Raw genomic sequence first — 25,941 nt, forward strand, 5'->3', positions numbered from 1 at the left:
CAGCAATTGGATTTGGATCAAAAGGATAGACAACAATTGGGCCGCAAAATGAAGACAGGAGGGTATGGAATTGAGGGGGATGTAACTGGGACGCTAGGTATCACTGTTGAGCCCTCTGGAGATGTTGTGGGCTTATCAATGAAACGTCAAAGAAGGAGGGTGCCCACCTGATGACCCCGATGACGTACCTACCCTACCTTTCAATACTCCAATCCCACTGCAAATATCAAGAGTGCCGACTTATTACAGGGATTGAAACATCAAGTCCTATTAGCTCTACTCTACTCATTGTGAATCTCTTTTCACCGAGTTTAGTTTTGTTTATTGACACGTGTACCAAGGTACAGTGAAAAGCTTTTGTTGTGTGCTAACCAGTCAGTGGAAGACAATACATGATAAAGGGAGGTACATGATAAAGGTAGTTATGTATAGTGCAAGATAAACTGCAACACCCAGTGCTGTTTGTAACATCCAATAGCTAATGCTCAAAAAGATTACATGCTCATTGAAACAGTAACAGGATGATAGTTAAGCCAAATTACTTAATTCCACTTCTAAAATTATTCCTAAATCATGAAAATAATAATTTAACTTTGTGTGCAGAAGTATTTATTCTATAGTAAAATAAGGTGGTAAAATTAGAACTAAAGGCAGGAGGAATGGGAAGAACAAATATCTTAAAAAATAATTAAATGATAATATTTCTAGCGGGATTTAGTGCCTTAGTTACAAAAGTATGAATAAAGACAAATTCTAATAGTGCTTGAATATTAATTTAAACCTCTAATTAAAGAAAGACCCAAAAAACCTTATAATAATGTTAAGCTATTAACTAATTGTCACAAACATTTGAAGTTCCTTTCAAGGTCTCCCATTTCTTTGCAATTCCATGTTAACACTTTTTTTTTAAATTGTTTCCATAAATTGAAGGTATAGGAACACGTACAAAGAAACTGGTACTTGCATTTCAGACTTATATCATTATAAAACTGATAAAGGTAAATCAAAATGCGTGAACTGTGTACTTTGCAAAAAATCAGGTAATCATAATGAATACTAGTTTTGATTTAGGCAACTAATTTTAATATAAAGTGCAAATGTTATCAAAAAATATTGGCCAATTACTGAAATAAACATTGGTGGTGGTGCTACTAATTGTTCATTTTATTAAGACCTTTGATATCTGGTAGAACTGACAGATTCTGATATAATTAGAGAAGACTTGCTACAAAAATATTCCATACTGAATAACATGATTAATTTATGCATCATGCCAGACAATAAACATCCACCACAAAGCCTTAAGTGACTGAGGCACTTTTAAATAGGATTGATTCAGTGATCTGGTGTTACTGCAATGAGATTCTGCACAGTAAACTCATTGGGATTAAATGACTTTTAGATTGTCTATTATCATGAGAATTGTGAAAATAAACTCGAGATGCCTTGCGTTTCAGAGGTTTTGAGATGGGCACATGGAAGTACAGGGAATGGAGGGCCATGGATCATGTACAGGCAGATGAGATCAGTTTAACTTGGCATTATGTTTGGCACAAACATTGTGGGCCAAAGAGCCCATTCTGTGGTGTAATGTTCTATGATACCATAACCTTGGATTTTAAATTACCGTATTTCCTGGCAATGAAGACGCTATTTTTCACCCAAAAATAAGGCACGATAATTTACCTGCGTCTTGGAGGCCGAAGGTTTGGTTGTTAGCCAAGATAGACAGACTTGGCTATCCCTCAGTACAGCAACATCAAGAACATTAAGATCCAATTGTTTCATTACACAGGTCATCCCTAGATTATAGAGTTCCATTTCTCTGAACTTTTCGCAAACAGCTCGAGTCAGCCAAATTCAGCCATGATCAGAGTTTGCACATGGCAGAAGGGGCCTGCAAAACCACAGACCCATACAAATGCTTGCTCATATAGACTGGCTGTAAATAAGTTGGGTGATCATAAGCCGGGGAGCATCTGTACTCTCTCAATTCTTACCATGATTGAGCTCTAGAGAGAGCAGCAGTTTTTTTAAAAGTTTTTTTTAAAAGAAAGGTTATAAATCACATTTGAATGAAAGAGGAGATGTTTATCATCTCAACTTATGTTCAAGAGGACAAGTTGGATCATCAGAAGATTCAGAAAAAGACAGAGGCTCAATTGAACAGCATATGGTTCCAGTGATAAATGGTGGAAATTGGGATAACTATTCAAGTCTGGCTGCTTGAGTGGAATGCATTAAAGATTGGACTATAACCTGGAAACTCAAAAGTGGAAATTGATCAAGGGCTTTATTGGGGCCAAGGTCTCAAAAGGTGGCGGTTCAAAGTCTGACTGAATAGTTGAATAGTTGGCAAATGGGAGGCCAAAGTCCACAGTTTGTGACTTGAAAAGGTGGGATTTAAGTGAGTTGGGGGAGATTCTTTCAAGGTTCAGGTGTAGGTGAATGAGCTTTAGCATGCAGGGTGGTAGAATTAGAAACTGGTCTACATTTGGGACCTTGGAAATATCTCATGGGCTTTCACCGAGTAACAGTGAGAACAAAAGGAAGTTTTGTAATGAAAACAACAGATGAAGGGCAAAGAGTAGAAATATGATTGATGACAAATGAAGTATTTGATGCAAAGGTCAAGGAGGAAAAAATTGAAGAGATCTCAGCAGGAGAATTAGAGGTTAGATGGACCATGTAGGTGAATTTTAAATGATTTTGAATGTCGTATTAAAATTTTAAACTATACAGCACATGCTTTATGCGACTCAGTTCATAACCTCAATATTTAATTTAAACAACCATTACACTTTACACCCCAGCGGTATGAACATTGACTTCTCCAATTTCAGGTAGTCCTTGCTTTCTCTCTCCTTCCCAGTTCTCCCACAGGCTACTGTCTCCGCCTTCCTTTCTTTTTCCTGCACCACCCCCCCCCCCCCCCCCACATCAGTCTGAAGAAGGGACTCGACCCGAAACGTCGCCTATTCCTTCGCTCCATAGATGCCGCCTCACCCGCTGAGTTTCTCCAGAATTTTTGTCTACCTTCTATTACAATTTGGATAGTTATATTTAAAAACATCTTTGTGTAGGAAGTAACTGCAGATGTTGGTTTAAATCTAAGATAGACACAATGCGCTGGAGTAACTCAGCCGGACAGGCAGCATCTCTGGAGAGAAGGAATGGGTGGCATTTTGGGTTGAGACCCTTCTTCAGACTGATATCAGCGGAGTGGGCAGTACATTAGAGAATTCTCTAACCAATATTCTCAACCATCTTACTTTTCCTCTCTCTCCATCCCTCCCCTTCCCAGTTCTCCAACCAGTCTTACAGTCTCTGACTACATTTTATCTGCGCTTTGTTGTTACCTTCTCCCAACTAACAATGATCTATTCTACATTTTCCTTGATCTGCATTCCCTTTATCCTGTTTTCACACCTTTCACTTCCTTATCTACACACTTCCTTATCTATATATCACGCACTCCCCTGACATCCATCTGAAGAAGGGTCTCGACATGAAACGTCACCCATTCCTTCTCTCCTGAGATGCTGCCTGTTCTGCTGAGTTACTCCAGCATTTTGTATCTATCTTTAAAAATTATTTGTTGTCACATGATTTTGGGAGCACCAGTTAGCACAGCACACTAGTATGAGGTGTGAAAGCATAATGTGTGCGTATTAGCATTGGAACTGTCACGAAATACAATGCAAAGAAATCAATGCTGTATTTTGCGTAACTGTATCCTTGAGTTGATACAGAGTCTCAAAACCAAAACAGGTTTCTGCTTGTGCAGCAAAAAAAACCCCACATAGCAGTAATTATACAGAACTCAATTACTTCCTAGACAATGACAAGTTCAGTCTGTAGGGTGTTGTCTTGGAACAGGATCAAAGTGCAGTCCCACCTTAGGTGTGGTACAGCTGATACAATTTCAAAACTTTGTTTTGGTAATCAACAAAAATTCTTAACATGATCCTCTTTTACTGGGGCCTTCAACACTCACAGTTCTACAATGAGACATTATCCACCCGATACACAGGGATGGCATAAATCTTTCTTCCTATGAAACAGCCACTTACTTTAACAGTATTCAAATGCAGATTTCTCAAAGAATACAAGCAACGTCAAATAATCTATCCACGTCGTTTTTACTAGCAGACTGTCTGAATGAGTAATTTACCATGTACTGTGTAAACTGGGTACTTCGTATAATATGACTTCCAGTATTTCTGTTCCAGCATTCACATTCACCAGGTGGCGCCTGCACGATGGCAGCCTCGCCAACAGTCCTTTTCATCTTTTGTTGTTTTTAGTTTGTTGTTAAATGTATGTTTTATGGGCCTGTCCCACTTAGGCGACTCTTCAGGCGACTGCCAGAGACTAGTTTGAATGGAATTCACCTACGACACCTGGCGACAACCTACAACAGCAAAAATTGTCGCCACTGTCACCAAAAATGTTCCAAGATGTTTAAAATTTTGCGGCAGTCGCCCAAAAATATCGCGTAAGTGGGACAGGCCCGTAAGGGTATCTTTAATTTTGTATTATGTGGGGGGATGGGGGAAACTTTTTTAAATCTATTTCCTCGACGGAACTGCGACTTTTTCCGTATCGTATTTCCGTCCACACTGCGGTCTAACATCGTGCAGCTGGCGATCTCTTGCTGGGGATCAACCGGGAGCTCCAACCGCTGGAGCTTCGACCACCCTGATCGCCGGCTGTGGGAGCTTCGATCGCCCTGACTGCGGATGGTTCGACTGCCCCGACCGCGGGAGAAAAGGAGGGAAGATAATATGTTATTGCCTTCCATCACGGTGCGCTGTGGTGGGTGTTTATGTTAACTTTTTGAAGTAATGTGTCTTGCTGCTTTTTTGGTATGACAATGGCTAATCAAATTCCTTGTATGTTCTTACATACTTGACTAATAAATTATTTGTATCTTGTATCTATTATGAAAACTCACATCAGAAATGGATGGGAGGTTCAGGGGATAATACATGGCAGAGCAGAAATTTAAACATAATGGAATTACAACTCAATCAGACTGGTCAATGTAATTTAGCATTCTCCTGCAGTTAGTATTTAGTCCATTTTATTTGTCAACACAACCATTGTATTACACCCTTGCATGCAACTGGATTAAAAACAGTGGCAAATTGTCAATTGCATTTGCAATATCAAACATATCATTTAATCCCTTAACCTGAAAGGAGAGCAGCTATACTCCAACCTGCTCTAATATTTCAAAGATGCAGTTTAAAAATCAATGAGCCAGTGCAGAGTTGAAATTATTGCTGGCATTCAGATCAAGTTTTACATACATAAAGTCCATACAAAAAGAAGCAGAACACATATTAAAATTTAGAGCCTAGTCTAAACCAGTGTACATCACCAGAAGTAATTTTATGGAAGTGATGACTCGTGAGTTTTCACTGGCTTCATCCTACATCCAAGACAAAGTGGTAGGTTCATTGGCTACTATAAATTACCCCTTAGTGAAGGCAAGCAGCAAAAAGAGTAAAGGAGTTATTAGACATGAGGCTGAATACATTTCAGGGTGAATAAAAATAAGAAATTTACTACCAAATACAGGGAAAATATGTATATGTAAATAAAATCAGTCCATTTTCATTACTGCCACATCATTAACTGTTCAAGCAGCTTCATACAAAAAAATCAGATTTTGGTTAAAAGCAACATCTACACAATTGGTGAATGATAAATCGAATTCATGAACATCGAAGTAGAAAATAAACCAGAATAGGGGACCCCATAGGAATTGCAACGTGCATCATAAATGTGTAGATATGGATCACTAACCCAAGAAATTCAAGTACCATAAGAGAAAACAATAAGAAATCAATGGGTGACTCGATGTGGCAGGCCTATCACCATCAGCAATGACATCTATGATGCATCATTAATTAAAAATAAGTTGTGGGCTCACATAACAGCAGATTATATTTGCAGATTTTTTTCTCCTCGCATACTGAAGCAGAAATTGCTTCTGCTGAGGCAGGATAACACGGTGGTGCAGCAGTAGAGTTGATGCCTCACAACACCAGAGATCCAGGTTCGATTCTGACTACGGGTGCTGTATGCATGGAGTCTGCCAATTCTCCCTGTGACCGCATGGATTCTTTAGAGGTGCTCCGGTTTATTCCCACATTCCAAAAACATGCAGGTTTTTAACAGTGTGCCAGGATTACTGATTGGATGGTGTGGACTTAGTGGGTCAAAGGGCCCATTTCCGTGCTGTATCTCTAAACTAAACGAAAACTTAACTAACCTTCCAGTTGATGGTTCTTTGTGGCTGGCTGACACAAACCTTTCCAAATTTTGTCTCTGCGAAATCCTATTACTAATTCCCATTTCCTGCTATCATTCACTTAATAAAAGTGTTTCTGGCATTTACTCTACAACTGTCATGCTAACTGGCCTGAAGTTCCCTCTTCTCAATCTCCCTTCTGAAATGATTGGGATTACATTTCCACCTTCCAGTATAAAGGAACTATTCTAGAATGTCAGGAATTCTGGAAGGTACAAGCACCGGATTCCAGATTATCATGTCCTGATGATTTTCAATCATGCTAGAATTATGGCAAATAATATTGAATAATTAATGTTTTTTCTTTCATCTCCTCATACATCAGTTTCACTATTCCTGAAAGGATTTCTAAATCTTCTTCCTTAAAAACAGAAAATCTGTTTAATTTCTTTGCTCTTTATTTCCTCTTCTTTATAAATTGATGTGATCTATATTGTTTTGCCTGTCTTGTTTTCAATTCAATAATTTCTTATAATACGTATGTTATTTTATGCTCCTTGATGTATTACACATGCATTCGACTTTTCCATATCCATTTCTTTGTCCTCTTTTGATAAATTCTAAGATTTTCCCATCCTCAGATCTGCTACTCTTGTTGGTGACATAAGCATTTTCCTTCGATCTACTACGGTCTTGAACTTCCCTGGCGCAACTGGGTGGCACATTGGTGCAGCAGGTAGTGTTGCTATCTCGCAATGCCAGACACGCAGATTCAACCCTGACCAAATGCACCGTTTGCATGTTCTCCCTGTGACTGCGTGGATTTCCTCTGGGTGCTCCGGTTTCCTCCCACATACCAAAGACATGCAGGTTTCTAGGTTAATTGGGCTCTGGAAATTGCCGCTAGTGTGTAGGGAGTGGACGCAAAAGTGGAACTAGTGTAAACGGATGATCTATCGGTGAGCCGTGGGGCCTGTTTCCATGCTGCCAAGCTAAACACGTGTAGGCATGAAAAATAACCAGGTAAGTTTAAAAAACATAATCCAATGATATTCACTGAATAATGCTGATGTAAACAGCAAAAATTAGTGAGGAAGATGTATTCGGGAGCAAAATGTAACGCGTGTATGGGAGGTAGAAATAATTACAGAGTTCTTAAAGACAAATGAAAGAATTCATTACAAAAGAGTTGGGTGGTACCAATATTGCTGGTAAAGAGAAAGTTCGTAAAATATTGCAAGAAGAAAATAAATAATTGCCAGGCCTGTAAGAAAAGTATCACAGGAAGATAAAACAAGTAAAAGGTGAAATTACAGAACCACTCACTATCAGTTTTTTCCACCAGCCTTCCCCACAGGGGAGTAACCAAAGGATAAGAGGACAGCGTCTGCTATATTTTAAGAAGGAGAAGGGATAAACTAAATAATTGTAGACTGCTGGAAATGTGGGGGCAGGGTGTGGTGGAGACACCCCTCAAAATAAGGGAAGGGATTCCACGCCAGTGGGCCACTTGAGTGGCAAGGGTGGGGGACAAATATCCAAAATTTGAGCAATGTATGTAGACTGTATTGAATAATTTGTATAGCCTCCGAAAACGTCGGATGATTTTTTTCGCATGGTTGATGTATTGTATATTTATTACCTGAATAAAGTCTATTTTGAAATTTTAAAAGTAAATTTAATTTCAGCATTGGGCAGAGTACAGAAATTAATTGTGAAAAGTACACAAAACTAATTAATCAGTATAAAATTAATCAGCGCCTTCACTATAAAAAGTCAGCTTGGATTTGTTGAAGGACACATTTGACCAAACAGAGAACCGTATTGGGGAGTTAACAAAGATGGCTGACGGGAATCGTCCATTCGTTCCAGTTGACATGAATTTAAGCAAGTTTGTAAATGAGATTCTACCAGAAGGCTGGCGAAAAAGGTAAAGGTAAATAGAGCTCAAAAGGACAGAGGCAAATTGGATTAAAAATTCATTTACAGGAAGTAATAGGGAATGATTGATGGATGCTTTTGTGACTGCACGGGTCATTACCAATGGGGTTCCACAAAGCTCAGTCCCAAGCTTTTTGTTGTACCGACTAATGATTTACATTTAAAAGGCAGGGAGTATAAAGAAGTTTGCTGCTTATACAATAATTGGTTATATGGTTGACAGCAAGAATACTAATGGTTTGGTTAGCTCAGCAGTAGAACAACACATGGATTTAATCCAGAGAAGAGCAGGGTCAAACATTTAGGTGCAGCAACAGAGAGTATACAATACGTGGGCAAATGTTGTAAATTATGGAAGTAACACAATATTAGGTAAAAGTGAGATTTTCTTTTCTAAGAACACATTATGATGGGGGGGGGGGGGGGGGGGGGGGTGGGTTTAGCATCAGAAGCATTAAAGGAAACAGCAAAGGGTTACATTAGCGGTGAGCACAATGTCTTTAGGCCACAGCTCAAGTAGCATTTACCATGCTGGTAAGCGCAAAGCAAGACACACAATTGCACTGCAGAATGTGCAGGACAGATTTATAGGATGTTGCCAAGACTGGAGATATTTAGCTTTGGAGATTGGATAGGTTAGGAGCCATATTCCGAGAGATTTTGTTTTAAATATACTGCATCAATAGAGAAAATTGATTCAAATAATAATCAATTTATAATGTCAAAAATTCAGGCCATATATTTAAACTAACTTGTAGAAAGATCAGAGGATTTATTACCTCGGGCTTGGTAGAGATCTGTTGTCACTAATTAAAGGGCTAGAAGAGGCAGAAATCCTCATTAAAATGTGTCTGGATATTTACTTAAGTGTGGTAATGAGCAGGGCCAGAGACCAAATGCTGGAAGTTTGGATGAGGTTGGATGGCTCTTTGCTGGACAGCGTTGATACTTTGAACTGAAGGGCTGCCTTGTACATTGTAATTGTCTGATTCTTAGGACGAGGGATATTACCAAATGTCATCTGGACTCTACACAAAGAACATGGATGTTTCATTGTCCATTCATTATCTATATTACAAAGTTCTGTGAGACTATCTTTACAGACATGTGCGATTTATGAGCAATGCAGTCTTATTGATTTCTGGTGCTCGGTGGAAATCACTGGGAAATTCCCTAAGATCCTGGAAATAACAACCACAACCTGCCTTATAGTGTCTGAAGATACAAAAAGTGGACTGGCCAGAGAAGGATCCGAGCACCAGAGAGCATGCCAAGGTTTGGGGTAGGGTCCGAAAAGTGAGGAAACACTTTGCAGATGTCAACAAGAAAAACTATCCTGGAACAGATGCAAGCAGAGCACACAAGTTGCTCCATCTCCATGGATACTGCACAACCTCCAGCACTAATTCCCAGAAGTTGAAGTTTCTGTTTTCATTCTTAACTATGTTTGGCAATGTGCCCAGATTCCTGACTCAAAGAACACCAAGGGTTTTGCAAGGAGAGCTTGCAAGTATTTCAAACGTGTGCTGTGGGACAATACCATCGGTGTGTAAAAATGACAATCAGATCTTTGGCCATGTTGGGTTTCTGGCTCAGAATTTTCCTCAGCTGGAGGTAAACATTTTAAAAACTAGCCTGGGCACTGATTGTTCAAGCACCTTTATCAGCGCTGTCCCATCGTAGGAGAAAGAAAATCAAAATCCAGGATGTACCATCTTGAAATTGGTGCCTGCAAGCAATAATGTCAAGAAAATGACTGAAAAGACCAGGGCCCAGATCGAGTGCGTCGATAGTAGAGTTTATTATGTAGTTGCACGTTCTTTTCGTGGACAGTGGAAAATCATGTGGAAGAATTGAGAGGAATACATGACTTGACGTCTTTGACAATTTGAAAGAATTAAAGGTTCAAAGGCCCAAAATAAATATAATTCTTTCATATTACATCAAAAGAGGAAGCCGCAAGCTGGAGATGAGATGCATTTCTTAATTCATATCAATAACACAACACATCCATGAATCTTGGGTGTTGCTGGCGTGACCTCTGGTTATGGATCGTTATCCAGAGGGCGAAACTTGTGGTTCTGATGTAACTGTACATCATGAGCATGAAATTATGCAGCTGTGAAGTTGTGGTGGAAGTTTTATTGTTAATGGTTTGGGAAGATTAAATAAAACACTGCTCCAGCAAGAATAATAAAGAAAAACTCTGAGAATGATTGATGACCAGTGATGGACATGCCGGTTAACTGACAAAATAACACAAAGATAACTTGTAGTAAAAATACAGTTATTACCAATATATGAGCTTTTGAGATAAATGCCATGGGATGATGTGTTTGTATGTTTAATCTTCCTGTGGGATGCAGTGGATTCAGTAAATACAGCAGGGTGTTCAGTACAGAGAGTGAGGGTGTATCTCGTGATAGAACACTGGGTGGGGGGAGGGAAATCAATAAGACTGAGTGGACTATAAGCATTTAAAGCATGAGACACAAATAACTGCAGATGCTGGCATCTTGAATAAAACACAAGTGCTGGAGTAAGTCAGCGAGTAAGATAGCTTTTCTGGGGAAGAGGGATAGACCATGTTTTGGGTCAGGACCCTTCTTCAGACATTGTAGGGCTGGGGGTTGGGGGGGGGGGGGGGGGGGGGGAGGAAGAGAAAGGTAGAAAGTGAGGTGGGACCAGGACAAAACCTGGCAGATACATGCAAGGTTTTATCCCACTATAACCTGAACATTAGTCCTACCTGGCAGCATTTGGTCCATATCCCTCCAAACGTTTCCTATCCATGTACCTGTCTAACTGTTTCTTAAATGTTGGGATAGTCCCTGCCTCAACCACCTCCTCTGGTAGTTTGTTCCCTACACCCACCACCCTTTCTGTGAAAAGGTTACCCCTCAGATTCCTATTAAATCTTTTCCCCTTCACCTTAAACCTATATCCTCTGGGCCTCGATTCACCTACTCTGGGCAAGAGACTCTGTGCATCTACCCAATCTATTCCTCTCATGATTTTATACACCTCAATGAGATCAATATCTCACTGAAGCATGTTTTGTCCAAAATTGAGAACATTTATCTTGCTCACTTAGCAACAAAGGTAGCAAAAACAGGAATCCGATGACTTAACCCCAACCATGAGCCTAATACCACAGCACTGTAGGCCACGAGTCAGAAAAACAACTTTGCACAACAAAACCTTGACTGAAAAGGGCAGAACATGCGGGAGTAACTCAGCGGGTCTGCCAGCATCTCTGGACAACACGGATGGTGACCTTTGGGGATCAGGACCCTTCTTCAGACTGAAGTGTTTGCACTTCACCCCGGAAATCTTTTGATCTGCAACACAGGGCATCAAGAGTCTGGCATAAGGTGTGTTGTTGTGACATGTCCAAGAGGCTGATTAAATATAAATGTAGTCTCTATGCTTTGGGTGTTGACCTAGACGAGGATGCTGACATCAGTTTATCTTACCTCCAAATGAATTGGGAGGATTTGGTAGTGACAGAGCAGAGATGAGTGCTGATCTCCGGACCTTGAACTTGACACAGGTTTTGAGCTTTGGTGTTTGAACACACTTTTCCTCAGATGGCCAAAGGTTATGCATGTGCACTGGAGGCAGTGACACATTTCAAGAGGTCTGCTTCAGAGGAAGTTCAAGATAATGAAAAATAATTAATTTTCAGAATCTTACTGTGGATTTTAATTGCGTAGTTAGGGGAGGGTGGCAACTGGCTGGAATGTGTGTGTGTGCGACACAGCAAGGTCAGTAAAGGACCTGCATCTTTCAGTTGTTCAGTACAAGGCCTATACGTTTTCAAACTCAGTTACTGATCCAATGAGGATTTGGAGCTTGGATCTCAGAACCTACACAAATTCCAAAGTCAGAGAGTAATTGCTTCATACAGCACGGAAATAGACCTTTCCTATCTATGTACCACAAACAACTATGTAGAGACACGGACAGCATCATCAAGGGACTAAGAAAGGTCAGCAGTTTTAAAAAAAATGATAACGTTCTACTATCAGGAGCTCGATGTTGAACATATGACACCAATTGATTTAGGCTGAAGTTGGTTGATGACTCCTTGTTTTCCATAATAATGTGCAGCACAAGGTCATGTACAGTTTGCATGTCCTGCTAAAGGCATAGGCATATGGGTTTTTTTAATGGCTTTGAATCTATAGTTGAAAAATGGGCAGGAAGCAATTATGGGGGGAAAAAAGTAAATAGCTGGAAAACAGGTATAGCTCAATCCTCTGAGAAGTGACACTCCAATCTGCACAATTTACCTTGCCCAGCACCAACTAGCCAATCTGCTCCTTACACTCCCTACATGGCATGTTGATCAACTCGGGTGCTTTAAAACAACCACTGTAATAACGAAAATAGTTGGAGGAGGTCCCGGGCCCAAGCTCGAGACGGTATCGGCTTGCTGACACTATTTAATGACATATATTTGAAGGGGTAAAAAGTGGAAGTGCAATTTGAGAAACGTTCATTTTTATTTTAAAGCACTCCTAATCATGCAAGTAACTGCATATTATCATCTCACGCTCTCTGCATCTCTGCCATTTGGAGGTCAGCAGCAAAGACTGAGCAACCTATTGCTATTTTGCAGCTTGGTTTGTAATACAAGTAGAAACCAGTGCTGCTGAATCAAGAGCATAAATTAGCAACAGAAGCAGAAAGGGGGCAGTGACAGAACCTGAGACTTTTGTCCTCCGGCTATTTTATATGTGTTCCATGAGACAAGTCCCAAAATGAGTCAACTGGGTTGCAACCCAGTTGACTCATTTTCAGATTTATTCCATGTATTCAGATTTATTCATCACTACGTTAATTAATTTTTCCTGTATGCAAATGGATGACTATATTGCTCTATGGCAGACAGAATCCCCGTATTTAGCAGCAAAAATGTTCATGTTCTCAAGGAAGAGCCTGGTGGTCACAGTGAATCAAGTGTGCAATAAAAAGGGGATATACCCAAGGTAGTCATTCAGGAAAGAGAGTCACCCAAGCAAGGACAATGTGCTGGTCACAGGGCAAGGTGGTCTGGAGTGGTTACCTTTGGACACAGTTTGGTTATCCATGTATGGGATCAGAGAAGTGTGTGCAGTAATGTTAGAACATTCATTTTAAAAGCACCCTGAAGTTAAAGGAATCTTCGAGCATACTTCCCTTACAGGTTAATGAAGCTTCTCTCCAATCTTGGTATATTATTGTCACATGTAGAGGTACGGTGAAACGCTTTGTTTTGCATGCTATCCAATCAAATCAAATCAGATAATACCACACATAAGTACAATCAAGCCTACCTCAAGTACAATAGGTAGGGTAAACAAAAAGATACAGCGTGCAGAATATAATTCTCAGCATTGTAGTGCAAAGCTCTAGAGATAAAATCTAGTGTCCGCAATGAGGTAGAGGTGCCCTAGTTTATGGAAGGATGGATCAGCAGCCTGATAACAGAGGGGTAGAAGAGACACAAAGTGCTGGAGTAATTGTACAGGTCAGGCAGCATCTCTTGAGAACATGGATGGATGGCATTTCAGGTCGGGGGCCTTCTGCAGACTGTTCATGGGCGAGGGGAAGAAAGGAGGGGCAGGGCAAAGCCGGGCAGGTAATAGAATGATAGAGGTGAGGGGGGTTTTGAAAGGCAGATGGCTTCTCCAGAACATAGTGACGTCTTTTTTGGTAAACTAGCATCTGCAGTTCCTTGTTTCAACAGAAGGGAAGAAACAGTCCCAGAGTCTGGTGGTGTGCGCTTTCAAGTGTCTGTGACATGCTTCAAATCTTTTAAACATGGGGCTATGGGACCTCATCTCCGAGGGACAGGAGTCTTATCATTTCTTTCTCAGAAAGTTTCCCAGAACTCCGTGAAGGAGAAATTGTCATGTTTCAGTGTTTAGTGCTACAACTTAATTCTCTGTCACAGACCCACCAATCTGAACCAATATAAAGAATTTCCTTTGGGAAATAAAATATATAAAATTTACAAAGCAATGAATCATCCTGTGACTGATGGTTTTCAGTCAACATACTCATTGCTGCAAGCGTGACTGGGCAGGGAAACTTGCCATTTTCTCTTGTTGTATCTACATTCTCGTCAGGCACCAAAGGAATTCAAAGCGAACGATTGTGGGCTGGAAATAAGAAAACTTGTTTTTCCCATTTGAAATACTGCAACAGAAGAAAAAGGAGAAACGGTCTTATTTTGCAGCGGATGGGAACGTTAAGCTTGTTTTCAATTCCATTTTCAGTTTTATTTTCAAAATTCTACAACTTTTCCCTCATTTGTAACTTTGGTAGAAAACAGCAGCCTGGACCGAGAAGAGATCCTTTTTAATACGTCCTGCTGGTATTGATGTGAGCAATAAACTGCACCCACCCTTCTTGCACACTTATCATATTTTCCCACCTTGAAGATCCAACACCCTTACTGCTTTCAAATAGTTAGTAACTGAATTGCCAAATATAGTAAACAAATTAAAGTCATCACTTGAAGATACACAAGTATTTTTAGTTACATACCGTATAAAAGCAAAGTGTTCACTATATCTATATGTCAGGCATATTAAGCAGCCTTGAGATTTGTAGGCTACAAACACCTCTGTTAAGTGTAAAGCCAGTCATCGTACAAATAACCAATATCGAGACATGAAAAACAAAACTACATTGTGAATGGGGTAATTTTCCGATTTTTACACCAATAATTGTAGCTACAGTTGTTCCAGTTATTTATTTGAATAGGATTTGCACAAGATTGTACACTTCAATGTGCTGTTGTCCATAGTGTTGGCATCACAGGAAATTTGAATTTTACATGACAGAAAATCGATCCAGTGAAATTGATGCAATAATGCAGTGTTAATTCCAAATTGAAGATAAAGAAATGTGAACATGTTAGCTTTGGATCGCAGTCTATTACAGGAAAGTAGCAAGAATGAAAGGACCGGGCAATGTTCCAGGATCCAAGCGTTTCCCACGAAAGGATTTAGATGCGTCTTATTGTGCAGTGTTGCATTTAAATTCAAGGAACAAAGTTTTACAATCCATTCAGCAGTCAGAGCCTGATGGATACCAAGATGGAAATTGACCTTTAGATCAGAGATACGTTTGTTCAACCAATTAGTGGTTTGAAACCATCCCTCGTGTATTAGAGACACACTGCATTGGGTCATCCTGACAGAGATTACAGGGTTGGGAGATGGTATTGGATTAGTCTGGGTGAATAATTCCAGCAAATCTTGCACATGGTACAGGCTGCTTGAAAACACTACTGATGACACATTTTCTTATGGATACGCGTAACTAATTGGGTGAAAATTGGTCACATTGAATTGTCCTATATTTTCTGATCACCTGGGTAATTTGTCATTGTAGATGGTTTATGCATGCAACCTATAATGTAGCTACCTCAATACCACTAACCACGCCCAGCCATATCAGTATAACTGTGATATCCTCCCCTTGTTCCTCCCTTTGGTTCCAGTACGCCTGAAGACTAGATGCAGTCAGTACTGGGACGTGTGTGACATGTGCCTTAATTAAAGACTCAGTAAAGGTTACAGTGTGTCAGACTTGACTCCTTTACAGTCATATTGTCACATTGATGCCAGTCTTGCAGCACTGGAATAAACTGGCTAGAGGCATCGCTGGTCCTAGAGCATCGGCCTTCAGATTTACAGAAGGGATGATCTCTGATTTTCTGGCCCCTGTGATTCTAGTTCTCTCTGCCATTTCCTGATGTCAGTCAACGGACTTTACTTTAGACTGGCTTGCAAGATGACAGAGGAAGCAGAGATTAATTATATACCTGTTTAAGAAGGAACTGCAGATGCTGGAAAATCGAAGGCAGACAAAAATGCTGGAGAAACTCAGCGGGTGAGGCAGCATCTCTGGAGTGAAGGAATGGGTGACATTTCAGGTCGAGACCCATTTTCAGACTCCAGCTTTTTGTGTCTATCTTTGGTTTAAACTAGCATCGGCAGTTCCTTTTTCCATAACTTAGATATAAATAATTAATCTCGATATCCAGTTCACCTAAAAGTTTCACCATTACACCTTATGCATTATTCATAATTCATAATCATTTTTTATAAAACCAAAACTTGAAACGTACACATCACTGTCACATACAACATGATGCATAATCGCAAAATGGACAATATCTCTCATATTGCACGTCATATTATCCTGATAAGTAGAGGGTCCTGAAATATGGGACTACGCTATAGTATGCTAGAAAACTGTTGTGAAATAAGTAATTATAAATAAAAACGCCAAACAAGCAACTGGTAAAATACAAATGATTCAGAAAAGTAAATTTGTGTGATTCATTTACTGAATAAAATCAATGCCCAATATACAAATTGTATGCATAGATTTTCACATGATACAATTGTTCCCACATGGGTGAGAAGTGTTGGGAATGTAATATCTGTCCCATAATATGAATAAAGGTCTCGACCAGAAACATCACCCATTCCTTCCCTCCAGAGATGCTGCCTGGCCCAGCTGAGTCACTCAAGTATTTTGTGCCTACTTTCGATTTAAACCAGCATCTGCACGTCTTTCCTACACAATATGAATAAAATAATGGATGAGAGCTCAAAGCACTGCACCACGGCCATTTTACAATCGCCCATAAAGAATTTCATTAGCATTTTAATCTCAATGCTGAGACCACCAAAAGGAACCCAATTTGAACAATTCAAGATTGAATAGTTTTGTCTAAGTAATTTAAAAGCAAATTTTTAAATGTTTACATGCTGACTACCAAGCTTGCATCAAAAGAACCAGCTTAATTTTTAGAGCCTCCTTAAAAGCCTATAAATGAGTGCAATTAGCAAAACCAAACAAAATCAGTCCTTGAAAAACAGCAAGAAATGTACTTCCTTATAGCAGGGTTACCAAAACTGAGAAAGACACTTCAATAGCCACCTCTCTGAAACCACTATTTTAACATCTACAATTAAGATTTACTGCAATTTTCTATTAAAAGTAGGTAAAATTCTCCATAAAACTTCCCCATGTGATTCAATAATTTCTATTCACTCAGTCAAGGAAAAACTGTTACAGTTTACTGCATACTGCCCATCAAATGCTATTGAACTTAAGTATAATATTCACAGATATTAGCATTCAACTGAAAGTCTTGTAACGGAAGGCTTTAGATTTGCCTGGCACTTTGGAATGGATAAAAATAGATAGCAAAACCTCAAAAATGTAATGGAGCCAGACTTTTGGTTACAGTGTGATGCAATTGTTAACTACATTTTTGATAAATTTCGCCTTGACGTGACAGCAATATTCAATGATATTCCCAAACTTTTAAACAAAATGTAAAAAATAGGCAAGGAGATAATAAACTTTGCAGAATAAGGTCTTTTTCATATGGATCTATAATTACCAAGAACACCATCTAGGAACTGCCTTTTATTGTTTTGGCTACAGCTGTTCATGATAAGATATACCAGGATGGAGGGGGGTGGGGGAGGGGGGGGGGGGGGGGGGATGTATCAGCATGCCAAAACATTCTTGCAATGTAACTAGTTAAGGAGACTAAATTCCTCATGTGGTTCCGTGACATGTTATGACCCGTGAGCTGTAACTGCTTGTCTAATGTAATTTTAGTATAATATTGTTCACTTGCCTTTGATTCAATAATGTTCACAGTTAACTGGAATAGCTTTTTCATTTCAATTAATTAAGCTTTCGATTGCACTTCAAACATAGCTATAAACTACATGGTCACAGATGCCAAACGGAATGGATAGCAACTACAGTATAACACATTGGCAAACTAATCAAAATGCCATAACTTCCAATGAAGTATTGATTATAGTATTCTGCTGCAGACCTACTTGAAAGGACAATTCCAATATCAAACAAAAAAAACCCATTCGATTATGCAATAAACTGAATTTTGATGACAACTATAAAATGAAAATTTCCAGAAAATCACTACATCACTTAATGGAGGCACAAAGAGCTGCAGATGTTGGTTTACAAAAAAAAGACAAATAGCGCTGGAGTAACTAGGCTGGTCAGTTCGCATCTCCAGAGAACATGAATAGGTGATGCATCAGATTGGAACCCTTCTCCAGTCTGAAGAGCCACCTCGTTACTCCAATACAGTGTTTCTAATTTACTTATATTCATGGCAGGAACAAAGATGTCAGCACAATGGTGGAGGAATTTCTATAACTTTGTCCCAAAAACATAGCAAAAGAAATTTAAAAAAAAATCAATCCCAGCTTGCCCTTGTTCTTGTATTTATGCTGGAGTTTTGGTCGAGTCAACATGGCGGAACCTGCTGGTCTTCAGCTTAACCTAGTCTTCAGGTTAAACATAAGCAACAAAGCCAAGAGATACCAGAGTGTAGAATCAATTGTTAGAATTTCCAGGAGCAAACCCAATGAACACATATAATTTTGTCCCCTTTGCTGATGTGGTTGTTCTGCCAAAAGGACACACACACACCCATAGATATTGATGGAGTAGGCTGAAATACTATCCACAATAAGTGCCATTATGGCATAATTGAGCAATTTAAACTGTGGAATAGTTCTCCCAGATACAAGTCATGAGGACACTGCAGAGTATAAAACTGGAGCACCTTTCTGTAGGTATGTTGCAAAGCCTACCTGAAGCGTCGTTGAAGATCTGCTGCTGAGGGTGTGCGCGATTTTGGCGCCGTTTAGAGGGGGCGGGTTTAAAACGCGATTTTCTCTAAGCTGTTCCAATCGAAAATGTTCAGCCTAGTTAATTATTAACGAAAAATCGCTGGAAGACCCCGTCGCAAAAGCTATTATTAGGTTTAAAGGCCTTGAATAATAGTTATAGTAGTTTAAAAATCAATCTCTAAACCCGCGACCGTCAGCAACCGCAGGGTCTCATAAAGCAGATAGCAGAAGTTAGGTTGTATATTTTTACATTAAAAAGGGCTTCTAAAGATCCCTTTATACTAAGTTTAATATTGCGAGTAGCTCAATTTGGGCCCATTATATCGCGCAGTATTTTTCTCGGCATTTGGCACAATAGGCTAAGTGTTCGGCTGGCAACCGGAAGGTAGCTGGTTCGAATCCCGCTTGGAGTGTATACTGTCGTTGTGTCCTTGGGCAAGACACTTCACCCACCTTTGCCTGTGTGTGTCCTTGGGCAAGACACTTCACCCACCTTTGCCTGTCTGTATGGAAGTAATTGTGTGAAGCACTTTGGGGTCAATGCAAGTTGACTAAAAATGTGCTATATAAATAAAGACATTATATTATTATTATTTGGGGCACAAATCTACCGCAATGTGAACGTTCTAAACCAGCGCGTTCCACAGGGACCCACTGGAAAGCTGATTTAAATGGGCATTTATTTACAGCAATTAAACACTAAATTCCTTCCATTTGGCCTATAAATTAATGTAAATGAGATTTAAAAATCATGTTTTATTGTGAATTATTTGTGAATATTATTTGGACATTTAGGCTATTTAAAAATGTTAATCATTTATTAAGAAATGGATAGATGTTTAGATCTAGTAATTGAAGTCTGAAATTAGCTACAATTAGGTAACTAACTAATTATATGCTTTAATTTCAGGTCATCCAAGTAAGATTATTTTATATTTGTTTCAGAATGCTTCAATCTATGATAACTGAAAATTTCATTCAGTTCTCTTAATTTTTAAGAAAGTTATGGGCTTTTGACTGTTCACGATCACAGCTTTTTTGTTATGTCCATAGAAAATCAATAGGGAACAAGATGCTCATTTCCCAGTATGAAAATGGCCATAACTTTTTAAATACTTGAGATATGAAAGTGAATTAGGTGTCAAATTAAACTTATTTTTATGCTTTATCTGATGGGATAAATTACAGACTTGATTTTAAAAATCTCAAAATTTTGTAACATTGCTACTTTCTGTTGGCACCAAATCCTGGGCTTACATGGATGCTGGGCAGCACATTTAAAAAAAAATCATTATATGAACTACTTGATAGAATCAAGTCGTTTATTGAGTTCATAGGGTAGCACAAGAGATTAAAGTTACAACTTCAAATCTCAAAACCAATCCTGATTTATGCTGCTGTTCATGCAAAGTTTGCACATTCTTCCTGCGGCTGCACGGATTTCCCCTCTGCTGCTCCTTTTTCCTCCTACGTCACATGACCTGGTTGGTTGGCTAACCAGCTGTTCTAAATTGTCTCAAGTGCAATTGCTTGAGAGGAGAATGATGGGGGAGATAGAGAGATCAGATTACAATGCTCCAGAAACTGGCATGGACTATGTGAGCAGAATATCAGAGCACCAGGCCATTAAAAGGGTAAGACAAAATTTAAAAAAAAATAGCAAAAGGTGGGCAAGAATCATTATTTACTACAGATCTGAATTACAAATAGGCCCTGATGGACTAGGATGAGGTGATTTCTTCCCATAACTACCACATCAGTAATAGTGAACATCAAGTTACCTGCTTCATATTTTAGATTTATTTACATCTCAAACTACTGCGATCTGATTTAAGTCAACACGTGATTACTAGAATAGTAATGTTAGAAACTGCTTAATGACAGCTTAATGGTAGAGGTCAATGCATAGTTTTACTTAAAGTGTGATTTATGAAATGATTTATTTTAAAATTGTTGCCAAATGCAGTAGTTAGATTTTAGCTTTACTTTGTTTCCAGCCTTTAATTATCATTCCTGAATGCTGTAAATTAATGTTCCCAACCTCATCAGATAGCCATGAAATTAAATAACATACGTCATTGGGTGGCGCCGAGATGGCAGCTTCGCCAGCAGCCTGTGTGTTATATTTAATTTTTTAATTTTTTTTAGCGTATCAAAAATGTATGTTTTAATGTTTCTCAGTATGTTTTTATGTGCGGGGTGAGGCGGGGGGGGGTGGGGGGGAGGAAATAGGGGTAAACCGTTTTCAGTCACGTACCTCGACGGAGCTGTGATCTTTCTCCGTGTCACGTCTCCGTCCCCTCCCCCGCGGCCTAACAACTGGATTGGTGCGGCTTTTCCTGGAGACCGGCCTGGAGCTTCAAGCCGCAAGCGCGACGCGGACTTACCATTGTGGAGCTGGCGATCCTTTGCCGAGGATCGCTGTGGAAGTGCTCCGACTGCGTGGCTTGTGGACTTTAACACCGTGAAGAAATGGCCGACTCGGGAGCTCCACTCGCCGAAACCGAGTGTTTCGGTTCCATCCCAACGCCGGAGTCTCCATCTTCCTTACGAGATGTCGAGAGGACATCGGGCCATCGGCAGAGGCAGTGCTGAGGGACCACCACGGGAGAACAAAGGAGGAAGATGACTGAACTTTATTGCCTTCCATCACAGTGAGGAATGTTGATTCCACTGTGGTGGATGTTTATGTTAAAATTATTGTGTATTGCGTTCTTTTTTTTACTTGTATGGCTGCATGGTAACTCAAATATCACTGTACCTTAATTGGTGCATGTGACAATAAATGTGAACTTGAACTAGGTTTGGAAATTGCCACGCTAGGCCAAGATTATATTGCTTGATTGTTTCCCCAAATCCTCCAGCCACCCCCCATTTCATTCCTGATTCTGGCAATGATAGTACGAAGCAGATAAAACATAAGAACTTGAGAGGATGAAAAATACTGCAGATACCGAAAACCTAGCAAACAGAAAAGGCAGGAAATACTCAGGTCAGGCAGAGAAAAAGAGTCAATGTTTCAAATCGGAGACCACCGAAACAAATAAAAGCTTTCAACTCTTCCCTTCTCAAGGGACCCAGTCTTTCCAGGTGAAGCAGTAATTCACCTGCACTTCTTCCAATCTCGTGTACTGCATTTGCTATTTACAATGCTGTGTCCTCTAGATTGGAAAAAAAAGCAAACACATTGGTTGTATAGGAAGGAACTGCAGATGCTGGTATAAATCGAAGATAGACACAAAAAGCTGCAGTAATTCAGCGGGACAGGCAGCATCTCTGGAGGGAAGGAATGGGTGGCGTTTCGGGTCGAGACCCTTTGCACAACACCTGCCCTCAGTCCCACAGGGGCAACTCAGTGCTCCTCATTGCCTGCCACTTTATTTCTCCATCCCACTCCCACCCATCAGTCTTGGACCTCCCACATTGTCGCAGCAAAGCCCCACACAGGTTTGAGTATGTACACCTCATTTAATGCACAGGACATGTTGAAGCCTTCTGGACTTGGTATTGAACTGTACAATGTCAGACAACTTGCTTTCTCAGTCTCTATCAGTCATCCAACTGTAATATTAGCTCAGCCTGCGTCCCCACCCCCTCCCTTCTTTTTGGCTCAGTCTTGGACAGGATAACATGCCTGGCCTGACACACCGAGCCTGTCATCCAGCTCTGCATTCTACAACTCTTTGGTTCTTGATCAATATTCGCATTCTCCAGCTGTGTCCATTCATTCACTGGCCACATTGCCTTGTTTACATCTTATCCACCATGGTCATCTTTTCCTCCGTGTCAGAGACATCCCCTACCCCACCCTCACTGCAACTTTAGAAGCTTCTTTCGCCTTTTCACTTCTGAAGGATCTCCAATATTAAATCCTTTTGACTGTCTCTTCCCACAGATGCAGCCTGACTTGCTGAGTATTTACAACATCTTCCACCTTTGTTCATGAATGTAACAGGGGATGGACTGGACATTCGACCCTTTGAGCCAAACATTCATCAAGATCGTATCTGATCATCCACCATGCTGTTTCCCCTCATTCCCCCACATTCCTTTCACAGGGAAATAAATGTGTGTTGAATGAACGAAAAGACAACTTCCACAGCCTTCCAAAGTAAAGAAGTCCAAAGATTCATTATCTTCTGCATGCAGTTTCTAACCTTCAGTCCTAATAGAAAACTCTTATTGAGAAACTGTGAGCCAAGGAAACACCTGTCCGAATCCAGCCTGTCAAGCCCCATATTCTCCAAACCCTTGTGAAGACAACACCTCAAGCCTACTCTACTCTCTCCTCATGCGGCACATGCACCATCCCTGGAACCAGTATAGTGAACCTTAGCAGCGACCCTCCATTGCACGAGCAGGACCAAAAAACATACACTTTATTCCACAGGTAGTCTTACCAATGCCCTAATTGCTTTTAGGAAAATGTTTTTTTCTTAACTCCCATCTCAAATCCTCTAAAGGTCAACATAACATGTGGCTTTGTGATCACTTGCTATACCTGCATCTTGCCTTTCAGCGACTTGTGTACAAGGATACAAGCTAATGTTTCAAAACAAGAAAAACTGAGCAAATTAACTGAGGCTCATCATCTTCCCAAAATGGCAAGAGTAATTAAATCTAAAAATTGACTCTTATTGGAAAAGTTCTTTAACCTCCAAAAATATTACCTTTAGATGTTGCTAGAGTCAACAACATGAAAACGAAATGCAAAATCCATAATAACACAAACACGTAACACAGTAATATGGGATCCAGTGGAGACGGTGACAATCCAGAATATCCTGCTTAAGGACTGGCCTCAAAAGCCAGTTAATGAAGCAAACACAGCACAGAAAGAACCATGATGTTGCCAATGTTTGAAATAAGAAGCTGCACTATGAGAGAGTAATCAGGTCTGTATTGTAATCAAGCCTACAAGCACCTACCTACCTCATGCACCGTTCATAAATTAGCTTTTATATGCATTGATGGTTTGATCAAATTGCTATTATAGCAAAAGTCAACAGTGTCATTAACGGCAGCATTTTAGTCTTTTCAGAACTAATTTACAAAAAAAGAATTCATGAAGCAACTAGAAACTTGCCACATTGCTCCAAATCACAGAACCACATTAAGTTTACAATCACAGAGGCACCAGCCACTTTCAATAAACACTGAAGCAGCACAAATTAGAATTTTGTTCATGAATCACTGAATGATTCCAGGTTTAAAAAAAAAAAATAGGTGGTATGTGAGGAAGGGATTATATAGACTAAAGAACTCTGGATTCTGTTTCTTTCATCCACGATTGCAGATGTGTTTCACGGGTTCTGTGAAGAGGGAACAATGATTGTATAAACACAAGGCAAGATTAACGGGTCAAATTTACTCAGTAAATGACGAACCGTTTAATCAATGCATTAGGTCCAAAAGTCCATTGGAGCTACAAACATACATACAAAATTTGTGAGAAATTCTTAAAACTGCAAAAGAATGATCACAAATTTTGTGGCTGATCTTAAAAGAAACTTTACAAAATTAATACAATTTGATCCAGCATTTGATCCAATATGAATTTGAACAAAATAGATGTTTTTTTAAATAAATATTGTTTGCAGTTGCACATTATTCCAAATCGTTGGTATATTTCCTTGCAAATTCAGAAATAGGTTTCAAATGGAAAAACAAGATTTTATAAAGCAGATAACAAATCTAAATTTCCATCCTCGTAAATTGAACACTCCTTATTACAATCTAAAACAATTGATCAGAGACCAAAGCACACTTGATTTCCTAAAGTTGTACTTCGGATAAAGGCCACATCCAAGTGGGACTTCCATCTTTTGCCAAAATTAATAACATTTCAATTTTATTTGCCAAATGTCACGTGTACAATAGGTTAACGCATAGCTGATAAGAGCTGATAAGAGCAGTTAAAAAAAATAAAAAAGAAACTTTAAATGTAACCGTGTTGTTTTCATGCTGTAACTGAAGCTTAAAATTGCAGACAGTGGAGGAACAAACACAGCGGGCATTGTTCAGATGACTATGTTTGACCGATTCTGTACAATTTACCAGGCAAAGCTCAACCAAATGAAGCAAGCTTACCCTTCAACGTTGCAATTTCCTGCAGAAAGGTTTGGTAAGGCTTCATCTTGGTAATGGCTTCAGAAACCTTTTTGGACGACAGAATCACCTACAAACAACCCTTTCCAAACAGCACAGGAACAAGACCTCTATTCCACCGCACTGGCACAGGCTTTTCTACTTCCTTGTTTACTCAAGCAAAGCAAATTAGCATAGCTCTTCACCTGGTTTTTAAAAAAGCCTGAACATCACAGGAAGTTTATAAAAACTTAAACTGGTTCACCAATGTCTGCGTTCTAATGCACAAATGCAGTTTAAGAGCGTTGGACCAGAGTACACGCAGAGAGAAAATCTTTAAACATGATCCCCATAGCAGTACGTTTGATGAATTCAGCCACGCCAGCTGGAAGTGAACCTGCTTGCTGTCAGTTTACAATTTTGGAAGGAGCAGAATTTTCCTTCATTCTTCATTATTGATGGTCTGATGCTGCTTTCATAAAGCATGGGAATAACACTGATGGCACAATCTATAAAAAGCATGGAACTATGTGGCACAGACAGGGTTCATAAAATATTAATACAGTATTTATGCAAGATTCTTAGAAAAGTTGCCATTAGCTAACTAATGATTAGGAGGATGTTTCAGAAAATATGAGGGAACCGAGTTGGCTGAAGTCTGTTGTTCCAAATCAGAATTTTCAACTTGTGGTCATCTCAATTCTTCCTTAGTTGTCGACTTACTGAATGACAGATTGCCATGGATCCACTGATATACCCACGTGGACTCACCAAGGGACCTTGATGTTGCTGAGATTCCCCAGTTTTACTCTGGAGCAAAAAAAACCCCCACTCAGATCCTACGTAGGATCTAAGATCCCATTGACATCAAAAATGGATTCAAAGTCTGCAGATTGGCAACAAAACAGAAAGCAAGCTGTTATTAAATTGATGCTTTCAATTATTTAAGTATACTGG

At 39.6% G+C, this 25,941-nt stretch overlaps 1 protein-coding gene across 13 annotated transcripts in view; it reads right to left on the reverse strand.

Annotated features, from left to right (window-relative positions):
• macf1 (microtubule actin crosslinking factor 1) overlaps positions 1-25,941 on the reverse strand; it is a 437,138-nt gene that overhangs the window by 343,916 nt on the left and 67,281 nt on the right. The window contains exon 1 of one of the 13 annotated variants that reach the window (XM_033045289.1): positions 24,988-25,251. The exons of the other annotated variants lie outside the window; for them this stretch is intronic. Coding sequence (XP_032901180.1) covers positions 24,988-25,033 — 46 coding nt within the window. The 5' untranslated portion in view covers positions 25,034-25,251. Of the gene's footprint in view, positions 1-24,987; positions 25,252-25,941 lie in introns of those variants that run through there. 13 annotated transcript variants of the gene reach the window in all.

The sequence above is a fragment of the Amblyraja radiata genome, chromosome 27 (genome assembly GCF_010909765.2).
Source record: "Amblyraja radiata isolate CabotCenter1 chromosome 27, sAmbRad1.1.pri, whole genome shotgun sequence".
Lineage (NCBI taxonomy): Eukaryota > Metazoa > Chordata > Chondrichthyes > Rajiformes > Rajidae > Amblyraja > Amblyraja radiata.